The following is a 24,421-nucleotide window of genomic DNA, read 5'->3' as shown; positions in this document are numbered from 1 at the left end:
CCGACGCGCCGGGTTGGACCGGGCTGGGGGGGGGGGGGGGGGGGCGGGAGGTCTCGGGAGCGGCGGGCGGACGTCAGCGCCGGGGTTCCCTGTCGTGGGCGCGCGGAGGCCGGGCCAGCTCCGGGTGGAACTGGGAGTTGTAGCGTCTCCGCCTCTCGTCCGGCTCCTCGTCCTGCTCCCGCGCCTGCCGGCCCTGTCCGCCCCCGGCCAGCAGCGCCTCGGCCCGGACCCGTTCGGCCGCTTCCCGCTTCAGCCGCTCGGCCCGCAGTTGTTCCAGGGATGAGGGGCTGGGGAGGGGCGGAGGGGGTCAGATGGGCAGGCCTCTGCTCTATCCCATGCTGTCTTTCCTCACCCCTCCCTCTTCCGTCGGAGCCTAAGGACGCTTTCTCTTTGCAACCGCCACTCCCGCAGCCCCCTCCTCCTCTTCCCCCCCGTCCTGCTCACCCCTGCAGCAGCCCCGAGGACCCCTTCCTGTCTGGCTCCCGCTTCCGCTTCTCCCCGCTGCCGCCTTTCTTCTTGCGCAGCTGCCGCTCCAGCTCCCGCAGCGGATCCAGCCGCCCCTTGAGCTTCTCCTCCTGGGGGCCGGGCCCGGTCCCCCCGCGCTCCGGGGGCCGCTGGTACCAAGGTGGGTTGGTCTGGGCCTCGGCTGCGCTCTGGCCCAGGTAGGTCAGCAGCCCCAGGGCCTTTTCTTGCCGCTCCTAGGGACAGGTGGAAAAGAGAGCGGATCGGCGCTTGGTTGTCGCAGGAGCTCCTCGGAGCCGCCCACCACCCAAGCGGGGTTCGGAGGTTGGCGGGGGTGGGATGGAAGAGGGGGAGCAGCAGCTCGCACCGACCTTCTCCTGTCGCTTTTCCTCCTCGTGCTCCTTGTTGCCGCTCAGCGCCCCCCGCCCGTCCTCCAGCCCCCGAAACAGGTCCACGTGGCCGGGGTCCCGCGGCACCACCTCTCGCCCCGGGGAGGCGGCCCCTCCGGCCTCTCCCCCCGGCAGCTCCCTCCGGGCCTTCTTCCGCAGGAAGTCAGTGCGGGCCTGGATCGGGGAAACAAACGTGGTGGGTGAACAGCTCCCTTAGCCCTCCTTCCGAACTCGAAGCTGGTTGCGGGCGGGGAATCGGGTCTGCTGTTGCTCACTCTCCCGCTTAGTACGGTGCTCTGCACAAAGTAAGCGTTCAATAAATGCAGTTGGCCAAGGTCAGTCAGCCCCACTTGTGAGCTGAGCGGTACCAGAAGGCTTTGTGGGCAAAGGGTAGATACTAGTAATTTCGGTCATTCTAACCACCCGTCGATGGTATCGGGGGAGTGGTTACTGTGTGCACAGCACTGTAGTAAGCACTTGTGCCAGCTGGGTTGGGGGGGAGGGGGTTGATAAAGGATAATCAAATCTGACAGCCCTTATTCCACACAGGTCTCCTGGTGTTATCTGCACAGAGCAATCAATCGATGGTATTTATTGAGCGCTTACTGGGGGCCTAGCCCTTGGGAGAGTACAACATACTAGAGAAGCAGCGTGATGTAGTAGATAGAGCACTGGGAGTCAGAAGGTCACGGGTTCTAACCCTGGCGCCTCCACTTGTCTGGCGTGTGACTTTGGGCAAGTCACTTAAATAATAACGATGGCATTTGTTAAGCGCTTACTATGTGCCAAGCACTGTTCTAAGCACTGAGGGGGATACAAGTTTATCCGGTTACCCCATGTGGGGCTCCCAGTCTTCATCCCCATTTTCCAGATGAGGTAACTGAGGCCCAGAGAAGCGAAATGCCTTGCCCCGGGTCCCACAGCTGACAAGCGGCGGAGCCGGGATTAGAACCCACGACCTCGGACTCCCAAGCCCGGGCTCTGGCCACTGAGCCACGCTGCCTCTCAGCACTCTCGTAAGTGCTGTGGGGCTTACGGCGTAAATACTAAAATACTACCGAGTTGAGAGACAAAGGGGATGGCACGTATTACTTCAAGGGCTCTCAATCAGTGGTATGTATTGAGCGCTTACCGTGTGCAGAGCGCCGCACTGAGCACTTAGGGCCGTACAATATAACAGAGCTGGTAGACACATTCCCTGCTGCGTAACGAGCTCTCTTTTTCTGCTTTTCTGAGGGCATTTGTTAAGCACTTCCTATGTACCAGGCACCCTTCTAAGGCTGGGATCGATATAAACTAATATTAGTGGGCGCAGTCTGTGTCCCACATGGGGGGCGCAGTCGATCCCCGTTCCGATGAGGGGACGGAGGCCCAGAGAAGTGACTTGCCCAAGGTCACACAGCAAAGTGGCAGAGTCGGGATTAGAACCCAGGTCCTTCCGACTCCCAACTCCTGCCCTTGGGAGGCCCTTCTAGCTCGCCGGTGGGGAAGGAACCTGGCACTGATCCTCCTTAGAAAGAGGGCACGGAGTCACCACGTTGGCGGGGAGGCCCAGGGGGTTGGTTAGGGATGTATGTCGGTCGATCCTATTTATTGAGCGCTTACCGTGTGCAGTGCACCTAACTAGGCGCTTGGGCGAGAAAACTAACGGTATAACAGACTGCCCTGCCCACAACAGCTTCCCATTCAGAGGGGGAGACAGACATTAATATAAATAACAGATAACTCCCAAGCCCGGGCTCTTTCCACTGAGCCACGCTGCTTTTCTCACGGTACCTCGATCTCGTCTCTCTCTCCTCAGGCCCACATCCTGCCTCTGGCCTAGCAGGCCTCCCCTCCTCCTAGCCAACAATGACTCTCCCCGCTTTCAAAGCCTTATCGAAGGCCCATCTCCTCCGAGAGGCCTTCCCTGATTAAGCCCTCCTCTCCCACTCCCTTCTGCATCACCCCGACTTGCTCCCTTTATTCCTCCCCTCTCCCAGCCCCCTCGCCCTCATGTCCATAGACAGGCAGCGTGGCTCAGTGGAAAGAGCCCGGGCTTGGGAGTCAGAGGTCCTGGGTTCGAATCCCTGCTCTGCCACTTGTCAGCTGTGTGCCTGTGGGCAAGTCACTTCACTTCTCTGGGCCTCAGTTCCCTCGTCTGGAAATGGGGATTACCTGTGAGCCTCTCGGGGGACAACCTGATTCCCCTGTATCTACCCTAGCACTTAGAACAGTGCTCTGCACATAGTAAGCGCTTAACAAATACCAACATTATTAACATTATTATTAAGGCGAAGTGTGAGGGCTGGGTTGTAGTAGACCCCTACTGGTGTGACCCCCTTGCACTGATGGTTTTCTTTCCCCTCCTGCTCCTGACCCACATTGTTTTTACGAGATGTTCTTCCCCTTGACTCTATTTATTGCCATTGTTCTTGTCTGCCCGTCTCCCCCGATTAGACCGTAAGCCCGTCAAATGGCAGGGACTGTCTCTATCTGTTGCCCACTTGTTCATTCCAAGCGCTTAGTACAGTGCTTTGCACATAGTAAGCGCTCAATCAATACTATTGAATGAACCACAAGATCGTGAAAGGTTTCGACGACAGAATCGAGATCCAGGAAACGTGTCTACCAACTCTGGAATGTGGTACTCTCCCAAGAGCTCAGTACAGTGCTCTGCGCACAGTAAACGCTCCATAAGAATACTGTTGGTCTTTGTTCAGCGCTTACTATGTGCACAGCACTGTTCTAAGCGCTGGGGTAGACACAGGGTAATAGGGTTGTCCCACATGAGGCTCACAGTCTTCATCCCCATTTTACAGGTGAGGGAACTGAGGCCCAGAGAAGTGAGAAGTGAAGTGACTTGCCCACAGTCACAGAGCTGCCACACAGTGGCAGAGCTGGAATTCGAACCCGTGACCTATGACTCCCAATAATAATGTTGGTATTTGTTATGCGCTTACTATGTGCAGAGCACTGTTCTAAGCGCTGGGGGAGATACAGGGTCATCAGGTTGTCCCACGTGAGGCTCACAGTCTTCATCCCCATTTTACAGATGAGGTAACTGAGGCACAGAGAAGTGAAGTGACTTGCCCACATTCACACAGCTGACAAGTGGCAGAGCCAGAATTCGAACCCATGATCTCTGACTCCCAAGCCCGGGCTCTTTCCACCGAGCCATGCTGCTTCTCAAGGTAATGGAGTTGGACACAGTCCCTGGCCCAGAATGGGCTCACAGACTTAATCCTCATTTTACAGACGAGGTAACTGAGGCCAGGAGAAATAAAGTGACTTGCCCAAGGTCACACAGCAGACAAACGGCAGAGCTGGGATCAGAACCCGGATCCTTCTGACTCCCAGGCCTGGGCTGTATCCACTGGGCCCCGCTGCTTCCCATAGGAAATGCCTAACAAAAATCACAATTGTTGTTGTTTGTTGAGCCATGAGGTGCCTGAAGGGGAGGCAGGAATTGTGGCTCAGTGGAGAGAGCCCGGACCTAGGAGCCAGAAGGTCATGGGTTCTAATTCCGCCTCCACCCCTTGTCTGCTTGTGACCACGGGCAAGCCAAGCAGTGTGGCTCAGTGAAAAGAGCGTGGGCTTCGGAATCGGAGGTCATGGGTTCGACTCCCGGCTCTGCCACTTGTCAGCTGTGTGACTGTGGGCAAGTCACTTCACTTCTCTGTGCCTCAGTCACCTCATCTGTAAAATGGGGATTAAGACTGTGAGCCCCATGTGGGACAACCTGATTCCCCTGTGTCTACCCCAGTGCTTAGAACAGTGCTCTGCACATAGTAAGCGCTTAACAAATACCAACATTATTATTATTCACTTCTCTGGGCCTCAGTGACCTCATCTGTAAAATGGGGATGAAGACTGTGAGCCCCACGTGGGACAGGGACTGTGTCCAACCTGATTTGCTTCTACCCACATCAGCCTTTAATACAGTGCCTGACACATAGTGAGCGCATAACAAATACCATAATTAAATTATGTGGGACAGGGACCGTGTCCAACCCGATCTGCTTGTAATAATAATAATAATAATGTTGGTATTTGTTAAGCGCTTACTATGTGCAGAGCACTGTTCTAAGCGCTGGGGTATACAAGGTAATCAGGTTGTCCCACATGAGGCTCACAATCTTCAGCCCCATTTTACAGATGAGGTAACTGAGGCACAGAGAAGTTAAGTGACTTGCCCACAGCCACACAGCTGACAAGTGGCAGAGCTGGGATTCGAACCCATGACCTCTGGCTCCCAAGCCCATGCTCTTTCCACTGAGCCACGCTGCTTCTCTGTACCCACCCCAGTGCTTAGTACAGTACCTGGTACATCGTAAAGGCTTAACAAACACCATCATTATTATTATTATGGGGGACTGGGACTGTGTCCAACCCTATTTGCTCGTACCCACCCCAGCGCTTAGTATAGTGCCTGGCAAATAGTAAGTGCTTAACAAATACCATCGTTATTACTATCGTTATTCGGGACAAGGACTGTGTCCAACCTGATTTGCTTGTACCCACCCCAGCACACAGTAAGTGCTTAAACACCATCATTATTGTTATTATTATGGGCCCCATCTGTAAAATGGGGATTAAGGCTGTGAGCCCCACGTGGGGCAACCTGATTACCCGGTACCCGCCCCAGCGCTTAGAACAGTGCTTGGCACACAGTAAGCGCTTAACAAATGCCCTCATCATCATCATTATTATTATCATTATGCGGGGCAGGGACTGTGTCCAACCCGATCAGCTCGTACCCAACCCAGCGCTTAGTACAGTGCCTGGCGCATAGTAAGCGCTTAAACACCATCATTATTATTATTATGGGCCTCAGTGACCTCATCTGTAAAATGGGGACTAAGACTGTGAGCTCCACGTGGGGCAACCTGATTACCTGGTACCCGCCCCAGCGCTTAGTACAGTGCACGGCACGTAGTAAGCGCTTAAATACCATCATTATTATTATCATGACTATGGGCCTCAGTCAACTCATCTGGAAAATGGGGATGAAGACTGTGAGCCCCACGTGGGGCAACCTGATTACCTGGTACCTCCCCGCAGCGCTTAGAACAGTGCTTGGCACACAGTAAGCGCTTAACAAATGCCATCGTTGTTATTGGTATCATTATGCGGGGCAGGGACTGTGTCCAGCCCGATCTGCTCGTACCCGCCCCAGCGCTTAGTACAGTGCCTGGCACATAATAAGCGCTTAGTCAATAGCATCATTATGATTGTCGTTATTGGGGGAGGTGAAGGCGACCAACTCGGCCCCCCCCTTCTGCTTTGCACAATGGTAGAGCCCAGGAGGAGGTGATTCCCTTCCCCCCCCCCCCGGCCCGCGCCCCTCCGCGCATGCGCACTCCTGCCGTCCCCCGTCACGTGCAGGGGGAGCACCGCCCCCCGAGCATGCGCACACTCACTTCCTGCTGGGCCAGAAGCGCCCGGCGCTCCCGCTCGCGCTCCTCCTCCCGGGCCTGAGCCTCGTCCCGCCGCACCCGGGCCACATTGTCCTTGTTGCGAACGTGCCAGCTCTTCTTGGGGAGGATGTTCATGGCGACGACCGCTCGGCCTTTGGGTTCCGCGTGAGTGTCCCGCCTCCCCCCGGGCCTGATTGGTCCAGGCGCCGCCTCTTGACGACTCCGATTGGCTGCAGCCCCGCCTCCCCGCGGGCCCCTTCCGCCCTGCTTCGCCTCGGGGCCCCACCAATCAACGTCGGCTCTGCGCTTTCCTCAGTGTCTCGGGTCCTGATTGGCTGGTTGGCTCCCGTTCGCCGCCTATTGGCCACCCGGCAGCGTCTGGCCTGTCAATCATTCAGGACAGGTCCCGCCCTTCGCCTCGGCCCCGCCCCTTCCTTTTGATTGGCGGCTCTCAACGGGGGCCGCTCCTGATTGGCTACACTTCCTCTAGTCCCAATCGCCCCGCCCACCCGCCTCTAGTTGGTAATAATGTTGGTATTTGTTAAGCGCTTCCTATGTGCAGAGCACTGTTCTAAGCGCTGGGGGAGATACAGGGTTATCAGGTTGTCCCACGTGAGGCTCACAGTCTCCATCCCCATTTGACAGATGAGGGAACTGAGGCCCAGAGAATAATAATAATAATGTTGGTATTTGTTAAGCGCTTCCTATGTGCAGAACACTGTTCTAAGCGCTGGGGGAGATACAGGGTCATCAGGTTGTCCCACGTGGGGCTCCCAGTCTTCATCCCCATTTTACAGATGGGGTAACTGAGGCCCAGAGAAGTGAAGTGACTTGCCCACAGTCCCACAGCTGACAAGTGGCAGAGCGGGGATTCGAACCCATGACCTCTGACTCCCAAGCCCGGGCTCTTTCCACTGAGCCACGCTGCTTCCATGTTCGTCTTTTCATTGGTCAGAAGGAACGGGGACTCGAGCCTCTTCCTTTAATAATAATAATAATAATAATGTTGGTATTTGTTAAGCGCTTACTATGTGCCAAGCACTGTTCTGAGCACTGGGGGAGATAACAGAGTAATGGAGTTGTCCCACGTGGGGCTCACTGCCTTAATCAGAAGCAGCGAGGCTCAGTGGAAAGAGCCCGGGTTTAGGAGTCAGAGGTCGTGGGTTCTAATCCCTACTCTGCCACTTGTCTGCTGCATGGCTGGGCAGGTCACTTCACTTCTCTGTGCCTCAGTTACTTTATCTGGAAAATGGGGATGAAGACTGGGAGCCTGATAACCCTGTATCTACCCTACTGCTTAGAACAGTGCTCGGCCCATAGTAAGCGGTTAACAAATACCAACATTATTATTATTAATCCCTATTTTCCAAATGAGGTAACTGAGGTACAGAGATGTTAAGTGGCCCACCCGAGGTCACACAGCCGACAAGTGGCAGAGCTGGGATTCGAACCCACGTCCTCTGACTCTCAAGCCAGTGCTCTTTCCATTAAGCCACACTGCTGCTTCTCTGCTTCCTTCCTCAGCAATGCAGCTGGCTGTGGGGTGGAGCCCACCAACTTTCGTTCATTCATTCAGTCGTATTTATTGAGCGCTTACTAGGTGGAGAGCACTGTACCAGGCGCGTGGAAAGTACAATTAAGCAATAAAGAGAGACAATCCCTGCCCACACCGGGTTTACTGACTGGAAGGGGGGGAGACGGACATCAAAACTAATAAACGGTCCGCTTGTACTGGGAAGAGCAGGAGAGGAGGGAGGAATCCGAGAAATCCGGAAGCAACTTTATTGAGGAGAAGGGGTGTGGGGTGGGAGTGCATTTGTTCAAAAACACGATTGAATGAATTCAATCCTATTCAGTGAGCGCTTACTGTGTGCAGAGCACTGTACTAAGCCCTTGGGAGAGTAGAGTATAACAATACACGGACGCAATCCCTGCCCACAACAAGCTTACAGTCTAGAGGAGTTTCCTGCCCCTCAGCTCAGTTCCACCGTCTGCTGCACCAGGAACCTCTTGCTTTGGCTCTCCTGCAAGAAAGAAGCAAGTGGGAAACTACCTCCTTTCACTCACACCGCAACCCAGGAACTCCACCTCTTATTATTTTTTTTTTCATGGTATTAAAGCACTTACTATATGCCGGGTACGGTACCAAGTTACTGGGGTAGATGCAAGATAATCAAATGGGACAGCGTCCGTGTCCCAGATGGGGCTCACCATCTTAAATCCCCATTTTACAAATGAGGTCACAGAGGAAAGTGAAGTCTCTCGCCCAAGGTCACACAGCAGACGGTTGGGGGACCCAGGACTAGAACCCAGGCCCTTCTAACTCTCAGGCCTGGACTCTTTCCAGGAGGCCATGCTGATTTTCTTCCCACCCCTTTCCTCCACCCACTGACCCAGCACTACCCCCAATCCCCTGCTCACCAACTCTATCTGCTTCTGGAGCTTGTGAATGAGCCGGTTGTAGGAACTGGCAAGAGCTATCGTGTAGAACATCAGGAGGCTGGGGGAACATAGGAAGAGAGAAACTGTGACGATTCTGTTGAACTTCAAGCCAATGCGCTGCCCCAATTAGGTGCTCAAATACCTTTATTTTTGCTACTAATAATAATAATTGTGGTATTTGTTAAGTGCTTATTATGAGCCCAGCGCTTGGGTAGACACGCTACACTCAGATCAGACACAGTCTCTGTCCCATATGGGCTTCAAAGTCTAAAAGGGCGAGAGAACAGGTTTATAAATCCCCATTTTATAAAGAACCCGAGGCCCAGAGAAGTTAGGCGACCTGACCAAGGTTACATAGCAAGCAAGCGGCAGAGCCGGCTTCAAAACCAAGGCCCCCGATTCTCAGGCCCGGGCCCTTTCCACTAGGCTGCACTACTTAATGGGAGCAAATGACTACTACAGCGGGAACATAATCGTTTTCCAGAACCCAAACATCCTTCTGGCTAAAGCGTGTTCTCCCGATTTGCCCCTTGGCTTCCCCCATGAGATGCCAACCCCCGGCCCCCGGCTCCCACCTGGCCAGGAGGAATAGCGGGACCGCAAACGTCTGGGTCCCCAGGAAGAAAAACATGTTCTGGGCGGGCAGGGGCAGTTCCTCGATGGCCTGTGGCACCACATCCCAGATGCTTGTCTTGTTTCGGAACGGCCCGCACAACTTAGAGGGTTGGATCCTGTGGCGTGGGAGCAAAGCCGGAAGAACGAGAGGGATGGAGGGAGGAGACGGAGGGTGGGGAGGAGGACACGGCAGGGAAAATGGCTCAAAGCCTAGAGGGGAATGGAGCTGAAGGGTGGGAGGGACGGGACGGGTTGGGGGAGACGCTCACACAAAGACGCTGTAGAGGACGGGCACCGCCGAAACCCCCAGCCCGAGCAGCATCACCAGGGGGAAGAAGAAGTGGGCGCTGGAACCTCGGAATGTGCGCGAGGCCGGCGAGTAGATGGAGAAGAGAGTGAACTGAGGAGAGGGGAGAGAAACCGAGGACAGCTGGGGACCCAGGCCGCCGGCCCCCCGCCCCTGCTCCCCCCGCTCCCCTCAGAAACCCAGGTCCCCCAACCCTGTCCCTCAGCCTCTTGGGGTTGGCCCGCTCCGCACCTTCTGGAGGTAGAAGAGCAGGACAAACTTGAACGCGTTGATCAGAGGCAGGAGGGGGGAGAAGAAGCTGCCGATCCAGACCACGGTCTGCGCGTACACCAGCCCCAGCACCTCTGCAGGCACCTGGAACTCCTGGGTCCCTGCCAGGCGGCCCAGCGCCCCGGGGCACTGCCCACACAGTAACCTGGGAACGGGGGAAGGGGCTGGGTCCCGGCCAGCTATTGCGGGGGGGCCGGGGATCACCTCCCACTCTCGTCATCCGACCGGGCTTTACGGGAGAACTCTTCTGCCCCAGCCCATGGGAAGGGGTGAGATCCCCTCTTGGAGGTGACCCCCTCTCTACCTCTTTTTCTGGGGGGAAGGGGTCAGACTGGGGGAGACGGGGTCTCACTTGCGGGGGTAGCGCACCAGCAGGATGACTGCCAGAACGGTCAGCAGGTCAAACAGCAGCAGTTTATACATCTCCTGGCCCAGCATGGTCTCCCAGCACTGTGGTGACAGAAGTGACACCATCAGCCCCGCCCAGAAACCCCCCCAGCCCATCACCTCGTTGCTACGCTGCAAGAATAATAACTGTGGGATTGGTTAAGCGCTTACTGCGGGCCAAGCCCTGTTCTAAGCCCTGGGGTAGATTGAAGCTAATCAGGTTGGACACGGCCCCTGTCCCAAATGGGGCTCGTAGTCTTAAATCCCATTTTACAGATGAGGGAACCGAGGCACAGAAAAATGAAGTGACTTGCCAAGGTCACACAGCAGACGTGACAGAACCGGGATTAGAACCCACATCCTCTGACTCCCAGGCCAATGTAGGCATGGGGCCCACTACTACTGACACTATAATAATAATAATATAATAATAGTGAGCTCCAGGTGGGGCAGGGATCGGGTCCGATCCGGTTAACTTATATCCACCCCAGTGTTTAGAACAGTGCTTGACACATAGTATGCACTTAACAAATACCATAAGAATAAAAAATAATAATACTGCGGTACTTGTTAAGCACTTTCTAGGTGCCAAGCCCTCAACCGAGCACAGGTAAGTACAAGATAATCAAGCCAGGCACAGTCCCTGTCCCACACAGGACTCGGAGTCTAAGTGGGAGGGACGATAAGTATTCAATCCCGTTGTACGGATGAGAAAGGTGAGGCCCCGGGGAAGTTAGGCGACTTGCCGAAGGTCACACTTGGCAGCAGCGTGGCTTAAAGGAAAGGGGGTTAGGAGTTAGAAGTAATGGGTTCCAATCCTGGCTCCACCACTTTATCAGCTGTGTGACCCCGGGCAAGTCACTTCACTGTACCTCATTTCCCTCATCTGCATAATGGGGATTAAGACAGCCCCATGACAACCTGATGACTTTGTATCTACCCCAGTACTTAGAACAGTGCTCGGCTTAACATCATCACCATCATCATCCTGCAGGCAGGGGTGGAGCCAGGATTTGAATCCAGCACTTAGAGCCATGCTCTTCACAGAGTGGGTGCTCAGTGACTGCTTTGGGTTGGTGACTTCCTTCCCGTCAGGGGCTCAGCACGCAGTCCCTCCGGATCTCCCCAGGTCCCTCCCGGGCAGCCCTCTCACCCCCAACTCACAGGCAGCTCCTTGCTGTTGTAGCCACAGCCCTCGCAGCTCGGGGCATTTGGGTCCCCCTTACAGGTGATCTTGGCCCACAGGGTGAGGAGGAGGACCACCAGGGAAGCGAGTCGGAGGAACACGGTCCTGGGAGAGAACGGGGAGGATGGACCGGGTGCTCAGCGGCCCCGGCCCCCCTCTCGTGGGAGGGGCTCGGCCCGGGAGCGGGATCCCCGAACCCTCCCGCCGCTGACCTGAGCAGGATGAACAGGACCTGGCGGCTCAGGGTATACCCCTCCAACTTGGTCAGCAGGGTGAAGACGGGCGGCAGGATCAGGTTGACCGCGGAGATGAAGATGGACGGGAGGAAGTCCACTAGGAGCTTCAGGAACGCGTTGTTGGTCACCTTGGGGTCTTTCTGCAGGGAACAGAGCTGGGAATCAGATGTACGGCTCCCTCCCCACCCCCTGTCACAGTCCCTTCTCCCAACGGATTCCACCGATCAGTCCATCGGTGGTATTTAATGAGCATTCACTTAATAATAATAATGTTGGTATTTGTTAAGCGCTTACTACGTGCAGAGCACTGTTTTAAGTGCTGCGGTAGATATAAGGTAATCAGGTTGTCCCACGTGAGACTCACAGTTAATCCCCATTTTACAGATGAGATAACTGAAGCACAGAGAAGTTCGCAGAGCACTCCACTAAGCGCTCGGGAAAGAACAATACAATAGGGTTTGTAGGCATGATTCCTGCCCATAAGGAGCGTACAGTCTAGAGGAAAATCCAGAGATACAAGGCCCCAGTGAGGATCAAATTCCCAACCCCTGCTTTATAAGACCAGTCCTCTAACCAGTGAGCGAGGACGATTGGGTTGGAGTGGGAGAAAAGTGAGGCGAAGTAGGCGGGGGAGAGCTGATCGACTGCCTTAAAATCCACGGTGAGGAGTCCGTGAGCTACTGAACGTTTTGTACCGCCCTCTCCCAAGCTCTTAGTACGGTGCTCTGCGCACAGCCAGCGCTCGATAAACACTCCGTCGATTGGCACCGAGTCGAATGGGCAGAGGTTTTTGAGGAGAGGATGGTGGGGTGTCAGAACGATCGCCGCGCCCCGCCCGCCCCTGCCGTCGTCGGTCACCTGCAGCTGGATGGACTCCTGGGTGGCCCAGTAGACCCCAAAGAAGGCCGCCCCCAGCAGCCCCAGGACCAGCAGGTTGAGCAGCCCCCGCAGCCCCCACATGGCCATGCGCTTCGGCAGCGTCCAGGCCGCCTCCCACTGCCGCACGTTCTCCTCCTCCAGCTCCACCTGGGCCGAGGAGACACCGCGTGCGGTGAGAGCCGCCCGCCGGGCAACCTCCACGCCGGGCCTCGCCAGGGACGGAGCCCGCGGGGCCCGGGAGGACCGAGCCAGGGAAAGGGAGCAGGGGGCGCGGGGTGACGGAAGGACCGAACCGGGGGCAGGGAGGGTCAGGAGTCCTGAGCCGAGGACCGAGGCGGCAGCAGGGGGGACTGGGAGGACTGAGGTGGCAGCGGGGGAGCCAGAAGGCCGGGGATCTGGGAGGACCTGGATCTCGAAGCGCACGGTGTTGTGTCGTAGCCGGACGGCCTTGGGGTCTGACAGGCAGAAGTCCCAACCGCAGAAGATGCGGTCGCTGTAGCGGATGAGTGCCCCCGACTCGGCCAGCAGGGTCTGCCGCAGGCCCCCCACCGACCTGGGGACAGGCGGGAAGAGGGGGCGGCGGGGTGAGGGGGCGGGCCGGGGGCGAGCGGGGCAGCGGGGAGGTGGGAAGACCCAGTTGAGAGAGGGTGAGAAGGAGGGGGACGGGGGCGGGCGGAGGTTGGGGCAGACACGGGGAGTAGGAGGCGGGAGAGTTTCGGGCGGCCGGGCCTTAGGGGCGAACAGGGGCCGGGGGTGCGGACCGGCGCAGGATGAGCAGGAGACAGAGCAGGCCGGCGCCCGCGGCCGAGAGCAGATAAGCCAGGGGCAGCCGGTAGCCCCCGGACTCCATCGTGGGGTAGAAACCGTAGAACAGCACCGACCACTCCAGGTAGCCCTGCGGGAGGCAGAGGGTTAAGCCTTGAGGGACGGAGCCCCCGAGGGGGCCGAGGAGGGGGGTCCCCCAGTGGTCGGAGCCCGGGCCTGGGAGTCGGACGACCTGGGTTCTCATCCCGGCTCCACCGCTCGCCTGCTGCGTGACCTGGGGCAAGTCACTTCGCTATTCTGGGGCTCAGTTTCCCCATCTGTAAAATACCTGATGTCCCTCTCCCTTAGGCTGCGGCCGATCTTATCGTTCTGTATCGTTATGGGCAGGGAACGTGGCTGCTCATTCTGTTGTCCTCTCCCAAGAGCTCAGTACAGTGCTCTGCGCGTAGTAAGCGCTCAATAAATACTATTAATTGATTGACTGAGGGAGATGGGGCTGGGTTTAAGGTGATGATGGGGGCCGGTGGAGGGCCTCACCTGTCCAGACAGCAGATTGAAGAGCTGCTCGGTGTAGCTGACCAGCAAGTTGGGCAGAGGATTGTAGGGACCGCAGAGGGAAGTGTTGGAGGGGGGGTTAAGGGAGTCCCCACCCGTGCCCAGCAGCAGGGTGGGCAGCATCACCAGGGAGATGGGCAGCAGAGCCCCCAGCACGTTGAGCAGCAGCAGGAAGCGCAAGAGGGAGAAGTAGGCCTGAGTCCCGGAGCCAAAGTGACCTGAAGGGCGGGTTGAGGGCAGGCGAGGTCGGCGGGCTGGGTCACGGGCTTCCTCCCCCTCTCCCAGTCCCACCCCCAGGTCCCTCTAAGCTGGCCGCCAGTCCAGAACCAGATGGTTTCAGTCCTCCGTCTCTAGGCTACTTGGGAGACATCTGTGACCCAGAGCACCGGAATGGAAAGCCGTTGAGCCCCCGACCTGAGGGTCTGGAGCTCGAGTGGCCCCCGATGCCCCAGGTCCGGCACGGGGACTGCCCCCGCTGTCCGAGGAACCGACCGCCGCCACGGTCCGGGCCAAGGGGAGCGATCCCAAGACCGACCACCACCCGTGTCCAGCTGGAAGGGGATTCTCTCCCCTGCCCCGTCCTGCCCCCAGAGGCAGAGTTTGGGTTCCCTCCGTCCCTCCCCAGGCCCCTCACGCCCTGGCCCTCATACCCCCGATTTTCAGCAGGTCTCCCCTCCAGGGTTGAGCTCTCTGCAGGATCTCTGCCGTCCAAGCCTGAGCCTTTTTGAACTGGTGGAGCCCCCAGCTCCCTCGCTGGCCCCCAGCTCTAGCCTGGGCTCCAGCCTGCTCTGCCTTTAGCCGCCTCCTGCAGTTTGGAGAGAGAGAGAAAAGAAAAATTGAGAAAACCACATACGTGTCTCCACCTTCACCCCCTTTCCCACAGTTCCCTCAGATGCCCATCATCCAGCCCCTTCTCGCCCCTCCCCCAGCCTCCCCGGATTGCCCTGGGACCCCCAGGTAAACCTGCAGCCTGGGAGGGATCGGGTGGAAAAACCCTGAACCAGTTTGGTATTGGGTATCGGGGTCCGGTTCTGGCCATGAGAAGAGGACAGGCCAGACTCCATTCCTCTAAAATCGGGGAAGTCAGGGGCCAGTCCCAGTTAAGCAGGCCGGAGCTGGGGCCGGGCTGGGGCAGGGGCGCGGGCCAGGTCACACCCTCTTCCTCTTGGAGACCCAGAAGCCCTCCACACCCAGGTCCCTGGTGGTCAAGGGTCAGGGGTCAGGCTCTCACCAGAACATTCGTTTCGCCTCCATGGGCCAGGGCAGCTCGCGGGGATTTTGGAGCTCGGGAGTTTCCTCGGCGGGCCCCCCGGCCCAGTCCCCCACCTCATTCTTCTCCTCCTCCTCCTGGGGTCCCCCCGGCACAGGTCCCCGGTATCGGACGCTGGCGACACTGGGCAGCTGGCTCAGCAGCGTGGAGAGGGACTGACCTGGGGCAGAGAGGAGGGGCACTCGGGGAGACTCGGGCGTCCTAGCCCTCTCCCTCCCCCATTAGGACCCGGGCAGCCTCAACTCTTAGAGGAAGGGAGGGAATCCATTCCCTATCCAGACGACTCCTTCCTGGAACTTCCCGCACTTTGTCCCCTCTCACGGCTTCCTCGTTAACCCCGTACGGGTCAAGGGGCCCAGCACAACCCTCCCCCCAAACACTGCCCACTCAGCAGCCCCCCCCACACCCACCCACCGAGTGCCACTGGAGGATAGGGGAGGCCCTGGGGGTCGGGTCCCCCTCCCACCCCGGCCAGGACCCCGGGGGTCGGGAGGCTCCCTCCTCCGACCTCCCGGTCCCCCGGCCTCCCCAACCGCCCCCGGCTCCTCACCTGGCGCGGGTCCCCGGGCCGCTGGGTCCCAGCTCCTCGCCCCGGCCTCCCCTCCCCAGCCGGCTTCCTCCTCCATGGTGACCCGACTCCTGTTTCCGGGAAGGGCCGACTCGATCGCCAAGGCCAGGAGGGCCGGCTGAGCTTCCCGGGGGAGGAGCCGGTTTAATCATTCACCACCGGGTGACACAAGCCGGGGCGCCCCAAGGGCCCCCCAACTTATACGTGCCTCCCCACAAGGTGAGAGGGTGGAGGCAGTTAAAGGGAGGGACAGTGAAGCTGGCAAAGGGGATGTTTCCGCTTCTCCCTGAGCACGGTGGATGCAGCTCGGGCCTGGGAGTCAGAAGGTCATGGATTCTAATCCCTGCTCCGCCACTTGTCTGCGCTGTGACCTTGGGCAAGCCGCTTCACTTCTCTGGGCCTCAGTTACTTCATCTGGAAAATGGGGATTGGGACTGTGAGCCCCACGTGGGACAGGGGACTGGGTCCAACCCGATTTGCTTGGATCCACCCCAGGGCTGAGTACAGCTTGGCTCCGTGGAAAGAGCCCGGGCTTGAGAGTCAGAGGTCATGGGTTTGAATCCCGGCTCCGCCGTTTGTCAGCTGGGTGACTGTGGGCCGGTCACTTCACTTCTCTGTGCCTCAGTGACCTCATCTGTAAAATGGGGATTAAGATTGTGAGCCTCACGTGGGACAACCTGATTACCCTGTATTTACCCCTGCGCTTAGAACAGTGATCGGCACATAGTAGGAGCTTAACAAATACCAACATTATTATTATTACAGTGCCTGGCACATAGTAAGTGCTTAACAAATACCATAGTTATTATTATGGGAAAAATGGGGGCGTAGAAGTGGAAAGCTGAGGGGGGGGGGAAGAGGACACAAGTGAGATTACCTGTTCCTTGAAGACATCAATTTTAAGGAACTCTACTTTCCCATCCTATCTAACCTCCATCTCCCATTCAATCAACTAACCGATGGTATTTATTGGTATTTATTTATACACCCGGGAAAGCACAATATGAGCTGGATCACAGGCGCCTGGCCCACAAAGAGCTTACAAACTAAAAGGGGAGACAGACATTAAAATAAGAGTAGAAGGATATGGACACAAGTGCTGTGGGTGGGTTGAATTTCCAGGGCTTAAACAATACAGATCTCAGTGCAGAGGCGATATGGGGGAGGGAGGCGGGGGGGGGGGGATCAGGGAACAGAAGGCTTAGTTGCGGGAAAGCCTCTGGAGGAGATGTGATTTTAGAAGGGCTTGAAAGGTGGGGAGAGCAGAGGCCTGTCAGATACGAAGGGGGAGGGAGAGTTCCAGGCCCGAAGGAGGATGTGGGCGAGAGAGGAGTGAGGTGTGTGGGTTGGACTGTAGTGGGTTAGTGAGGTTAGAAGGAAGAGAGAACAAGTGCCTTAAAACATGGTCTTGAGAGCCACAGGACCTGGGTTCTAATCCTGGCTCTGCCACTTGCCCGCCGTGTGACTTTGGGCTTCATTTCCCTGCGCCTCATTTCCTCAACTGTAAAATAGGGATCCAGTATCTGTTCCGGGGGGGCTACTTATGGTACTGGTTAAGCACTTACTACATGGCAGGCACGCTGGCTCGTATTAAGCGCTTAACAGATACCGCAGTTATTATCATTGTTGTTATTGACTGACGCTAGGGATCACGTTTCACCTCTCCCACGCTCTCCGAGGCACTTTGCCGAAAGCGGCCTCTTAACGAACACGATGAACCGAGAGATTAAAAGCACCCTCTCCCCTCCACCATCCCTAACGTTGACAGGGCTAGATTAAATGGAGAAGACCGACTCCCAGGACCTTCTAGCTTCCCCCATCCCACGGCTGGTTGGAGTGGGGGCGTGAGGGGAGGGGACAGAAGGGGAGGACGGAGGCTGCCCGGAGTCAGGGCCTTTTAGAACCAGAGTCTGAGGGCCGCTGGAGACCTCCAGGTGATGCCCTCCCACCGCCGGGCCGCACCAGCTCCGGCCCAGACCCGCCCAGGGGCTCATAGGAGTCGTAGTCCACAAGAAACGAGACCAACGGCCAGGTGATCCGGGGACCCCGGAGTCTCACACACCAAGATGCATGGATAGGTCAGCACTAGGCTCTTTATTGGGAAAAACACTGTTCAGAAGAAGAATAATAATTAAAAAAAAGCCTCTATTTCCTTCCTCCTATCTCCTGTTCTCCCCGGCCCGTCACCCTGCCCCTGTAAACTGTGAGGGCCTCCACCTGCCCCCGCTCCTTGCTCCTCTCCTCCTGGGACGGGGGCATCCAGCCCCAGATCAGGGGGGTGGTGGGGATGGGGAGGATTTCTGGGTTGAGGGGGCCTAGGTTACCCCGGAGTGGGGATCATACAGCCCTGGGAGCAGGGAAGGAGGGGGCAGCAGAGGAGCGGGAGCTGTGGCCACCAGGGTCGGTCCCTCCCTTCCTCTAGAGGCCTTCAGGGAGCGTGCTCCCGGTCCCCCACTCCTGCCCCGGGAAGGGGAATTCGACTCCCGGGAGGCTCTGGGCACCCGCCTCCTCCGCGGCGTGGGGTTCCCGCCCCAGAGGCCGATGAGAGTCACAGTCCCGAGGAGGCGAGAAGCCTCGGCCGTCTCCCTCGGGCCGGGAGGCGGAGCCGGGCCCCTCACTCTTCGTGGGACTTGTCCGGAGGCGGGCGGTTTCCCCGGCGGCCCGGCCCCCCGCCCAGGGCCAGCCCCAGTCCCAGCAGGGCCAGGGCCAGCAGGTGGATGCAGAAGCCCACGGAGGCCCAGTAGCGCACCGTGTCCCCCAGGGACAGCAGCACGAAGCCCATGCACATGTAGTCGTAGGCCCGCATCTTCAGGAACCAGTGCACCCAATCCCAGCCCCGCCGGGCCCCGGGCCCCAGCCGGCCCCGCAGCCCGGACTCCAGGGTCCCCTCCGCCGCCAGGCACAGCGGGATGGTCAGGAAGCTCAGGTAGTAGCCGGGGTGGATGCCGTGCCAGTAGGCGCTCAGCAGCATGGTCCATGCGCTCCTGAGGGGGGGCGGGGGAAGACCAGGCGGCTCTACTCCCACCCACAGGCCCCGCTCCCCGCCCCCGGGGGACCCTGCCGGCCCCTCCCGAGCGCTCGGTAACGGTGCTCTGCACACAGCAAGCGCTCGATACCTCCGAGTGAGCGGTCGACTGACCCCGCCCCGGGGGGCTCCACCCCCCCCCGCCGCCCTCCGCGTCCCCCGGGACCCCGCCCTCACCGCAGCACGTAGGAGCGGGCCGGAGCGCTCTTGTAGATGTACTGGGCCAGCCACCACTGCACCGTCATGTTCCAGTAGCGCATCCCGTCCCGCACCCGGACGCAGAAGTCGGTGCCGTGGCAGTTGATGTTCCGGATCGTCTCGTAATCGTACTCCACGGCCCCGGCCCGCTCCGGACTGAGGAGGGGGACGGGGGGAGTGTGTGTCGGGAATGCGGGGGGCCGGCTCAGATGGGACCACCGCCCCGGGAGTCCCGAGGCCCCGTCCCTCCCCCTCCCCGGCCCGAGCCCCGCGGCAGCCGGAGGGGAGATGCCCCCCGAGGGCGGGCCCCTCCCACCGGCCCCCGGGCCCCTGACCTGTCGGGGGGAGGACATTCGACGGTCGGGCCGCCCCCGGCCCTGGCCTTGGCCCCGACGGGGTAGGCCCCGAAGCCGGCCGCGATGCAGCCGCACTCGGCCATGATCCAGGCCACGTAGAAGCGCATGCGGAAGGTGAAGAAGACGGGGGTCATGTAGAAGAGCCGGAAGGCGAAGGAGCGGGCGTAGAAGGCCTCCTCCCGCACGTAGTCCAGCGGGAAGAAGTGGGACGACAGGAGGAAGAGGAGGCCGAAGAGCGGGGCCAGCCGGGCCCGACGCAGCAGGGGCTGCCAGGTGGGCACGGTGCCCGCGTAAGGCTGCGACAGCCAATCCTGGTACGTGCGGTACCGGTAGAAGGGGCCTGGGAGAAGGGACGCACCGGGACGGGAGAGGGAGAGAGAGACAGGTGGGCGGTAATAACAATCACTCCGGGGAGGTTAGGCGCTCCGTGCTGAGCACTGTGCGAAGCGCTGGGACTGATTCAAGCTAATCGGGCCCGACACAGCGTCCCCTTCCCCTCACCTGTCATGATGCCCACGTAGCAGTAGCTGTAGCTCAGCATCTCGGGCAGCGTGGGCACCCCGAGCAACAGCCCCACGGCCGGCGTCTTGGCAAAGGCCGTGGCCTCCTCCCGCCGGGCCCGGTTGAATTCCTGCACCTCACTGGCTAGGCTGACCAGCTGTGGAAGAAGACAGGGCAGGGAGTGGGCATGCCGGGCTCTCCTGCTAGACTGGAAGCTCCTCGAGGGCAGGAACGGTATCTTCCAACTGAACCGTTCACTCATTCAACCGGATTTACTGAGTACTGCGTGCGGAGCACTGTACCAAGCGCTCGGGAGAGTACGCTATAACAATAAACGGCCACTTTCTCTGCCGGCAACGAGCTTACCATCTCCTGTCCTCTCCCAGATGCTTAGTACGGTGCTCTGCACCCACTAAGTCCTCAACCAGAACCACTAATTGATTTTGGGAGAGGGGGAAGCTCCCTCCACAATCCCCTCAAGGATCCCGGATTCCGACACCACCCTGGGGCGAGCGAGCCTCCAAACCCTACTGCAGACTCCCAAGCGCTTCGTCCAGTGCTTGGCACGATTAAGTGCTCAATAAATAACACTGACTGCTGATTAGCCCAATTAGCAGGCTGCCCCCAGAGGGGACGGGAGCTGCCATCCCGGGCAGGCGTGCGGGGTAGGGGGGAAAAGGGGCGGGGGGCGTCTGACCTTGAGCGTGAGCAGCAGCTGAATGGCATTGGTGAAGGGCGTGGGGGCCGGCAGGCCAAAGGCCGTGACCGTGCGAAAGAAGAGCAGATAAGAGAACGTCCAGCCCAAGGCCAGGAAGTGGCAGGACCTGGGGGAGGCCGTGGGACAAGCATTTCTCAGCGGCCACCAGCCACCCGCCCACCCACCCTCCCTCCCGTCTTTAACTCCCTTTCTTTCCCACCCCTCCTCTTGCCTCCTCCCCCGGCCCCCTCAGCCCGAGAGGGACGACCGCTGGGGCCGGCATCTCACCTGGGCTGGACCTTCATGATGCCCCACGTCCCCAGGATGGTGACCAGGGAGTGCAGGACGTGAGGGCCGCAGGTCAGCAACGTCAAGCCCAGCCCTACAGCCGCTGAACCCACCTGCTTCACCCGGGGGCCTGAAGGAGGAGGAGGAGGAGGAGAAGAAGGGGAAAGAAGAACCACAGATAAGAGAAGTTTCCGCCCCGAGCCAGGAAGTGGCCAGGATTAGGAGGGGAGGGAGGGGCAGGGTTCCTCCGGTGTCCAGAGAAATTGGAGAATTGTTCCTCTTGTCACCCTCTGCGGCCCCCCACGGTCAGGGGCCACACCCCTACTCGGGGTTCTGCTACAGGTCACCCACCTGCTGTCTTGAAGGCAAAGCCGATAGGGACGGCGGCCAGGAGCACGGCCAGATACGTCCACTCGTCGGGAGACATCGTTCTGCAGCAGAGAGAGGAGCTGAAAAACCAAGCCCCCTGCCTCTACCCCCAGGGACGCAGGTGTCCCCCACCTCCGGCCCAGCTCCCCAGCCACAGCCCCTCGTGACATCCCCCGCTTCGGGGAAGGGGACGGAGGAGGGAGCGGGGGGTCGGGAGAGGAAAGGGGGGGCAAGAGGAGGAGGGAAAAGACGAGGTAACGCCACACCCTTTTTGGATGCCTTCTCCTTCCACCCCCTCTCCGGCGTCCCCTAAACCTCCACGCTCTGCCCCCCCTCCCCTCTCCAGGGTCCCCCCAACCTCCACGCCCCACACTCCCCTTTCCAGGGTCCCCCAAACCTCGACACCCCGCACCCCCTCAAACTCGACTCCCTGCACCCCCTCCTCTTTCCAGGGTCCCCCCAACCTCGAAACCCCGCACCCCCTCCCCTCTCCGGGGTCCCCCAAACCTCGACACCCCGCACCTCCCTTTTCCAGGGGCCCTCAAATCTCGACGCCCTGCAGCCCCTCTCCAGGGTCCCCCAAACCTCAAAGCCCTGCACCCCCTCCCCTCTCCGGGGTCCCCCAAATCTCGAAGCCCTGCACCCCCTCCCCTCTGCAAGCCCCCACCTGTGGGCCGGCGACTGGCCGGACTGTCCGTGTCCGTGCCGGTCCCGCCGGAGGCCTCCCCGCTCATCCCGGGCCCCGGGCCCGTCCCCCCCCCCTCCTCCCTGGGCCCCCCCCCACCGTTCTTCCTCTTCCGGCCCCGCCCCCGCCCCCGGAAGGAGGACCGGGAAGGGGCGGGGCTTCCAGGGGACACCCCCCCCCAATTCGGGCTGGGAAGGCGCGCTCCCGATGGGAGGGGGGCGGGGCGTCGGGCGGGCTCCCGCGAAAGGGGGGAAAGGGGCGTGGCCTCTGAACCCCGAGGGGGAGGGCGATGCGTTGGAATTATTAATCATAATTATTATTACTATGACCGTCTTTGTTATGATCTTACTATGTGCTAAAAACTCTTCTAAGCGCTGGGATAGAGAAGCAGCGTGGCTCAGTGGCAAGAGCCCGGGCTTGGGAGTCAGAGGTCATGGATTCGAATCCCGACTCTGCCACTTGTCAGCTGGGTGACGGTGGGCAAGTCACTGCTCTGGGCCTCAGTGACCTCATCTGGAAAATGGGGATTAAAAACCGTGAGCCTCACGGGGACCTCACCACCCCCCCCCCCCGATTATCGACGGAAGCAGTGTGGCTCAGTGGAAAGAGCCCGGGCTTGGGAGTCAGAGGTCATGGGTTCGGATCCCGGCTCTGCCACTTGTCAGCTGGGGGAAAGTCACTTCGCTTCTCTGGGCCTCGGTGACCTCATCTGGAAAATGGGGATGAAGACTGTGAGTCCCTCATGGGACAACTTGATGACCCCCTACCTCCCCCAGCGCTTAGAACAGTGCTCTGCACATTAGGAAGCGCTTAACAAATATCAACATGATTATTAAGTATAAGGTCATCAGCTTGTCCCACGTGGAGCTCACAGTCACAATCCCCATTTTACAGATGAGGGAACTGAGGCACAGAGAATAATGATGATGATGATGGTATTGATGAAGCATTTACTATGGGCCAGGCACTGTTCTAAGCGCTGGGGTAAATACAAGGCCATCAGCTTGTCCCACGTGGAGCTCACAGTCACAATCCCCATTTTACAGATGAGGGAACTGAGGCACAGAGAATAATGATGATGATGATGGTATTTACGAAGCGCTTACTATGTGCCAAGCACTGTTCTAAGCACTGGGGTAGATACAAGGTCATCAGCTAGCCCCATGTGGAGCTCACAGTCGCAATCCCCATTTTACAGATGAGGGAACTGAGGCCCAGAGAAGTGAAGTGACTTGCAGCAGAGAAGTGGTGGAGGTGGGATTAGAACCCACGTCCCTCTGATCCCCAAGCCCAGGCTCTGGCCACTGAGACACACAGCGGGGTCATTCATTCATTCATTCATTCATTCAATCGTACTTATAGAGTGCTTAGAGAAGCAGTGGGGCTCAGTGGCCAGAGCCCGGGCTTGGGGGTCAGAGGTCATGGGTTCGAATCCCGGCTCTGCCGCTTGTCAGCTGGGTGACAGTGGGCAAGTCACTTCACTTCTCTGGGCCTCAGTGACCTCATCTGGAAAATGGGGATGAAGACTGTGAGCCCCACGTGGGACAACCTGATTACCGTGTCTCTATCCCAGCGCTTAGAACAGTGCTCGGCACATAGTAAGTGCTCAACAAATGCCATCATTATTATTCGATTAATAATAATAATAATAGTAATGTTGGTATTTGTTAAGCGCTTACTATGTGCCGAGCACTGTTCTAAACGCTGGGGGAGACACAGGGGAATCGGTCGGCCCGTCAAAGGGCAGGGACCGTCTCTATCTGTTACCGATTTGTCCATTCCAAGCGCTTAGTCCAGTGCTCGGCACATAGTAAGCGCTCAATGAATACGATTGAATGAATGGGCAGAGGGCGCGCTCCCGCGGAGGGGGCGGGGTTTGGGGGAAAGGGGGCGTGACCTCCCAGAATGCCGTGCGCGAGGGCGGGGCGCCGTGGAGGGGACGCGCTCCCGCGAGGGGGGCGGAGTTTGCGGAAGGGGGCGGGGCCTCCCAGAATCCCGCGCGGGAAGGCGAGGCGATGGGGATGGGGCGCGCTCCCGCGGTGGGGGGGGGCGGGGTTGGGGAAAAGGGGGCGGGGCCTCCCAGACTGCCGCTTGGGAGGGCGGGGCTTCGAGAGCAGAGCGCGCTCCGGCGGAGGGGGGCGGAGTTGGGGGAAAGGGGGCGGGGCCTCCCAGAATCCAGCGCGGGGAGGGCGGGGCGCTGGGGATGGGGGGCGCTCCCGCGGAGGGGGCGGGGTTGGGGGAGAGGGGGCGTGTCCGCCCAGAATGCCGCGCGGGAGGGCGGGGCTTCGAGTGCAGAGCGCGCTCCGGCGGCGGGGGGCGGAGTTGGGGAGAAGGGGGCGTGACCACCCAGAATGCCGCGCGGGAGGGCGGGGCTCCGGGTGCAGAGGGCGCTTCTGTGGGGGCGGGGTTGGGGGAAAAGGGGGCGGGGCCTCCCAGAATACCGCGCGGGAGGGCGGGGCTTCGAGTGCAGAGCGCGCTCCGGCGGCGGGGGGCGGAGTTGGGGGGAGAGGGGGCGTGTCCACCCAGAATGCCGCGCGGGAGGGCGGGGCTCCGGGTGGGGGGCGCGCTCCCG

At 59.3% G+C, this 24,421-nt stretch overlaps 3 protein-coding genes across 4 annotated transcripts; all 3 read right to left on the bottom strand.

Annotated features, from left to right (window-relative positions):
* Positions 1-58: 58 nt before the first annotated feature.
* Positions 59-6,497, bottom strand: LENG1 (leukocyte receptor cluster member 1). Its single transcript, XM_029073808.2, has 4 exons — positions 6,254-6,497; positions 834-1,025; positions 445-698; positions 59-287 (listed from the first exon to the last, which is right to left on the bottom strand). The coding sequence occupies exons 1-4, from the start codon at positions 6,383-6,385 to the stop codon at positions 74-76; spliced, it is 792 nt and encodes a 263-aa protein (XP_028929641.1). The 5' UTR covers positions 6,386-6,497; the 3' UTR covers positions 59-73.
* Positions 6,498-8,141: 1,644 nt separating this feature from the next.
* On the bottom strand, positions 8,142-16,042 carry TMC4 (transmembrane channel like 4). Of its 2 annotated transcripts, XM_029073753.2 has the most exons (15): positions 15,713-16,034; positions 15,124-15,322; positions 14,543-14,697; positions 13,875-14,110; positions 13,334-13,467; positions 12,978-13,125; positions 12,552-12,719; positions 11,670-11,833; positions 11,436-11,562; positions 10,237-10,334; positions 9,846-10,029; positions 9,577-9,707; positions 9,268-9,423; positions 8,672-8,750; positions 8,142-8,274 (listed from the first exon to the last, which is right to left on the bottom strand). In XM_029073753.2, the coding sequence occupies exons 1-15, from the start codon at positions 15,786-15,788 to the stop codon at positions 8,224-8,226; spliced, it is 2,106 nt and encodes a 701-aa protein (XP_028929586.1). In that variant the 5' UTR covers positions 15,789-16,034; the 3' UTR covers positions 8,142-8,223. The 2 variants fall into 2 exon arrangements, with proteins under 2 accessions (XP_028929586.1, XP_028929588.1); XM_029073755.1 differs by lacking the exons at positions 8,142-8,274; positions 8,672-8,750 and having other exon boundaries at positions 9,385-9,423; positions 10,254-10,334; positions 15,713-16,042.
* Positions 16,043-17,797: 1,755 nt separating this feature from the next.
* MBOAT7 (membrane bound O-acyltransferase domain containing 7) lies at positions 17,798-21,917 on the bottom strand. The gene is made up of 8 exons (XM_029073756.2): positions 21,832-21,917; positions 21,147-21,226; positions 20,796-20,925; positions 20,508-20,634; positions 19,811-19,967; positions 19,289-19,649; positions 18,933-19,109; positions 17,798-18,714 (listed from the first exon to the last, which is right to left on the bottom strand). The coding sequence occupies exons 2-8, from the start codon at positions 21,220-21,222 to the stop codon at positions 18,345-18,347; spliced, it is 1,398 nt and encodes a 465-aa protein (XP_028929589.1). The 5' UTR covers positions 21,223-21,226; positions 21,832-21,917; the 3' UTR covers positions 17,798-18,344.
* Positions 21,918-24,421: the final 2,504 nt, after the last annotated feature.

Source organism: Ornithorhynchus anatinus, chromosome 10, assembly GCF_004115215.2.
Source record: "Ornithorhynchus anatinus isolate Pmale09 chromosome 10, mOrnAna1.pri.v4, whole genome shotgun sequence".
Taxonomy (NCBI): Eukaryota; Metazoa; Chordata; class Mammalia; order Monotremata; family Ornithorhynchidae; genus Ornithorhynchus; species Ornithorhynchus anatinus.
Note: the sequence above shows the minus strand (reverse complement) of the source record. Positions and strands in the feature narration are given on the sequence as shown.